Source organism: Pteropus alecto, unplaced genomic scaffold, assembly GCF_000325575.1.
Source record: "Pteropus alecto unplaced genomic scaffold, ASM32557v1 scaffold157, whole genome shotgun sequence".
NCBI classification, from domain to species: domain Eukaryota; kingdom Metazoa; phylum Chordata; class Mammalia; order Chiroptera; family Pteropodidae; genus Pteropus; species Pteropus alecto.
The window spans coordinates 4,547,768-4,551,870 of NW_006440626.1; the positions used below are offsets into that span (position 1 = coordinate 4,547,768).

The following is a 4,103-nucleotide window of genomic DNA, read 5'->3' on the forward strand; positions in this document are numbered from 1 at the left end:
GGGAGCCACCTGGTGTCCCCCCGCCCTGCTCCTCCTGCAGCCGCCCTGCTCCTCCTGCAGCCCTCCGAGGAACTCCCTTCACGACACAGCCAGTGTCCCTGGGCTTCTCCCCTCTGCTATGCCACCACCTGGCTGAGCTTCTGGGTGGCTCTCATGACACAGTCACTGCAGTGGCCTCCAACTGGGCTCCCCACCCCATCCGGCTCTCTGGTCCTCAGGGGGCAGCCAAGGTCATCCTACTGAACCCAGTCAACGCTGGGCCCGAGGGCCCGCCGCAGCCCTCCGGGACCTCACTTCTCACCATCCTCGCCCCCGCCCCGCCCCTGCCTCTGCTCTGCCTGCTGCCCCCTCAGGGCCTTCCCAGCCCCTCCACCCGAGCCGTTAGCACCCATGCGCCCCCATAGCCCCTACCCCGTGCAATTTTCTCCCCCGCGTGTATCACTATCGAATTGACTACGCTTTTTATGCATTTATTCTGGCTTATCAGCTCTCCTCTCACAGCCCTGCCACACACACTGCAAACAAACTGTGAGCCCCAGGGGCGGGGATTCTGCATTCCGCAGCTGCTGTAGCCTCGAGCTTTGTACACAGACTGACGCACAGCCTGGCACACAGCTGAGGTCGATGGCTACGGAATGAACAAATGCCTGCAAGAGCCCTGGGCCCAGCCCTGCCTCCCCCAGGAGGCCCTCTATGTGCCCAGAGGGTAGCCCTGGCCAATCCAGTACAGGGCCCTGCAGGATGAGACCTCCCACCCGCCAGACCTGCCCCTCCACCTCTGCCTGGGACTCCAAGGTCCCGCTCAGATGTCCCCCAGCAGGGGGGACCAGGGGGCTACCATACCTGCCGGAGCAGGGTGCAGTTGACGCTGGGTGAGCGCAGGGATGCCCAGGAGCCCTGCAGGGCTATCTTGGGGAGGGCGCCGACGCCAGCACCCTTCTCCTGCCCTTGCTGGCTGGCGGACACAGCGGGGTGGAAGAACTCTGCTGGCATGGGCAGAAGCGGATTGGAGGCCTCCAGGGAGAAGGGATTTGGGGGTGCTGCTGGGGAGAGAGGAGAGGAAGCTGGGAAGCAGGCTGGCGGAGAGGGGGCTACCTAACAAACTGACTGTGAAATTGTAGGCAAGTCTCCCTCCCTGAGCCTTGGTGCCCCGGAACCAGCCCAGTGCCAGGAGCACAACGGATGCTGGCTATAAGCGCCACACCCCAGGGCCTGACACCCCGCGGGGTCCAGCCAGGCCTGGGGCCCCTCTAGACAGCAGGCAGGGTAGGCACTGCTCTGGGCAGAGCAGACAGAATACTGCTGGATCTGTCTGGTCTGCTCCACTGGGGGTAGAGAGGGCCAAGGACAGGGCAGGGAAAATGAGGGCCAGGCAGTGGGCAGTAGCCAGCAGCCTCTGCCTACGGTCCCCTCAGTGCCTTGCAGGGTGAGGATGGGATGAAGGAATTGGGGAGTATGTACTCAATGTGGCAGGACAGCTGGAATGTCCCCAGGTGAAGGTCTCCTATGACATCTCATTATTTAGGGAAAATGCAAACGAATGATTAACAAAAAGAGATGAGAATTCAGTCTATCAGAATATCGGAATGGCTCCTGGGTCCTGCACCTTGACTTCTGGTTCAGGAAATCTTGGACCTTAGCACTTCAGCCACCAGGTCCGATGCAGAGGCCATTGGTGGTAAACAGTGTCCTTGCAAAAGTCACCCCACCCCCAGCTCCTGAAGGTGTTCAGTGCCAGGCCTCCCAGAAGAGTACTGGGTTGGCCTCAGGGTCTTGGGGGTCCCTGTTCTGCCGAGCTCATCTCTCTGTCCCAGCCAGTGTCATGAAACCAGAGTCCTGTCTCCATCCAAGAGAACTGGAAATGAAGGTGAGCTCTAGTGACGTGCAGACCAGCTCAGTCCTCTGTCCTCATGCCCACAGCCCAGCCACGAGTCCGAAGCACAAACATAGGATACCAAGGGTAGGGCCGAAGGATGAATGTCAGGACATTTTACTAAAGGGCTATTGTCAACGGGCTTTCCATTGTTTAACATCACCTTGTGTGAAGATCTATGGGATCCGCGCCTTTCAAATTCAGCTCTAGAAAAACACCTCAGTAATTTGGCAGCTTTCGTTCTGTTTAATGATAAGAGCTGTGTGTGCCAACCTGTTTCCCTTTTCACTATAGCTCCCGGGAGGCTCAGCATGAAGCCTCCTTTAGCTCAGGTTTATAATATAATTCTCTCGGTATGATGTGGCTCTTGACCTTCTACCATTTTTATATCAGGCCTGAGATTCCTATCTTTTATTGTCAGTTACTCACCTGGTTCTTTCCAGACTCAACATAAGAGTCTAGGAGAAAAGACTAAGGAAAAAGCGAACGAGCTCCCCGCTCTGAAGGAGACGCCGAGGTCAGGGCTGTGGGGAGCTGGCGAGGTGCCTCTCACCTTGGCTGCTCTCACGTTTCAGCCAGGACCGCACGGGGTTGAACGAGATCGTCTCCACCTCACACAGGAAGTTCTCTGGACCCGAGGACACGGCCGTGTTGGACAAGGGGAAGAAGCATTCATCCAGGTCCCCCGCACGCATGGGCTCAGGTGGGTCTGGCTCACCCTGCAGGTAAAGGGAGGTACAGGGGTTAGAACAGCGGAGAGCGGGGCAGAGGCCAAGGCCGCCACAGCTGCCTTCATTCCCCTGTACCACAGCCCATTGCTCAGGCCGCCCTCGCTGCCTCCGATGGCCTTCTCCTCGCCTTGTCCACCTGGCCAACAACCGTCAGCTTCCAAAACCCAGGTGAAAGGGCCCCACCTTCAGAAAGCCTCTCTGATGTCCCAGGCAGGTCACAGTTTCCTGCTCAATCCCTTCCTGACTCTGAGGGCAGTGCAGGGTCTTCTTATATGAATTAAAAAAAAAAAAATAGAGCGACAAGGAAAGGCTGAGACCACTGGATGTCATACTTGGGGTCTTGGCTGGGCTCTGTGACTTCAGGTAAATCACTCCACCTCTCTGAGCAGCCCCACTGCCTTCATCTGACTAACAAGAGAGGAGAGCCTGCACACAGCAGGTGCCACTTAAATGGCGCCCTGGGGATAAGCAGTGCTCTGTCTGGACAGGCGGAGGCCAGCCTGCAAGGACAGACCCACTTGCCCGGCAGCCCACCAGGGCAGTTCACCTTGCTGTCTTTGGGGCCAAGCGGGCAGGCTGTGGGGTCCTCAAGACTCAGGTCATCACCTAGCAGGATGGATGAGGACCTGTCTGAGTTCAAGGAGAAGGCCTCTGTCTCGGCCAGCTGAACCTGCAGGGAGAGGTGAGAGCCTCAAGTCACCCGTGGGGCTGGGATGGGGCAGACCTAGTCCCCAGAAGGACACAGGGCAGTGGTCAGAGAGGTCCAGAGATCTGCTGAGCATGAATGGCATGCTCACTCTGGGCAGGGGGACCTGCCTGATGGGGGGGACACAATGGTGTCACAGTCAGCAGAGTGCCAGGCCTGGGCTGGGCCAAGGGCAGGCGAGTTGCTGAGGGCCATGAACCCCAAAGCTGGTCCACTTGCCCACACGCCAAGGCCCCTGGAGGCTGACCAGTGTGGGCCAAGCTGGCAGGCCAGGTGTCTGCCGGGAGCTGGGTCTACCCTCAGGCTGGCCCACCTTGAGGCGTCAGCCTCACCTCTTGCTTGTCATGGTGACACTTCCCGCAGCCGGCCGGCGAGGAGTAGTGGTGAAAGATGGAACCGGACAGGTTGTCGATGATAGTCAGCTCCCCCTCCAACGAGTCCTTGATGATTAAAGAGACGCTGTCCAGCCACAAGTTCTCCTAGGCGGACAGGACGGGCAGGCACAGGTGGGATTATCGCTGGGTAGGGGACTGTGGGGCGGGCGGGGCACAGCTGCCCTCCCCGTGGTTCTCTGCACCCGTGACCTGGGCCCAAGCCCCTCATCACGGGGTCACTCCTTCATGGAGCTGAGCAGCATGGGGCCCCAAAAGACAGCCGCAAGGGTGGCAGCCACAAGGTCCCACCCTCGGGGACCCTGGTGCCCTCCGCGGCCCCTGCCCACCTGGGCTGGAGAGTAGCAGCGTCGGCACAGGCGGCTTTCGGGGTCACCCCCACCGCCCGCCCCTCCCGGCCC

The 4,103-nt window shown here is 59.6% G+C and overlaps 1 protein-coding gene across 1 annotated transcript in view; it reads right to left on the bottom strand.

Moving 5' to 3' along the window:
• Positions 1 to 4,103, bottom strand: part of CACNA1I (calcium voltage-gated channel subunit alpha1 I) — a 95,476-nt gene that overhangs the window by 625 nt on the left and 90,748 nt on the right. Inside the window, 6 exon segments of the mRNA XM_025050587.1 lie at positions 517 to 628; positions 844 to 1,040; positions 2,427 to 2,592; positions 3,152 to 3,274; positions 3,643 to 3,789; positions 4,032 to 4,103. The exon segment at positions 4,032 to 4,103 is cut by the window's right edge and continues 291 nt beyond it. Coding sequence (XP_024906355.1) covers positions 517 to 628; positions 844 to 1,040; positions 2,427 to 2,592; positions 3,152 to 3,274; positions 3,643 to 3,789; positions 4,032 to 4,103 — 817 coding nt within the window.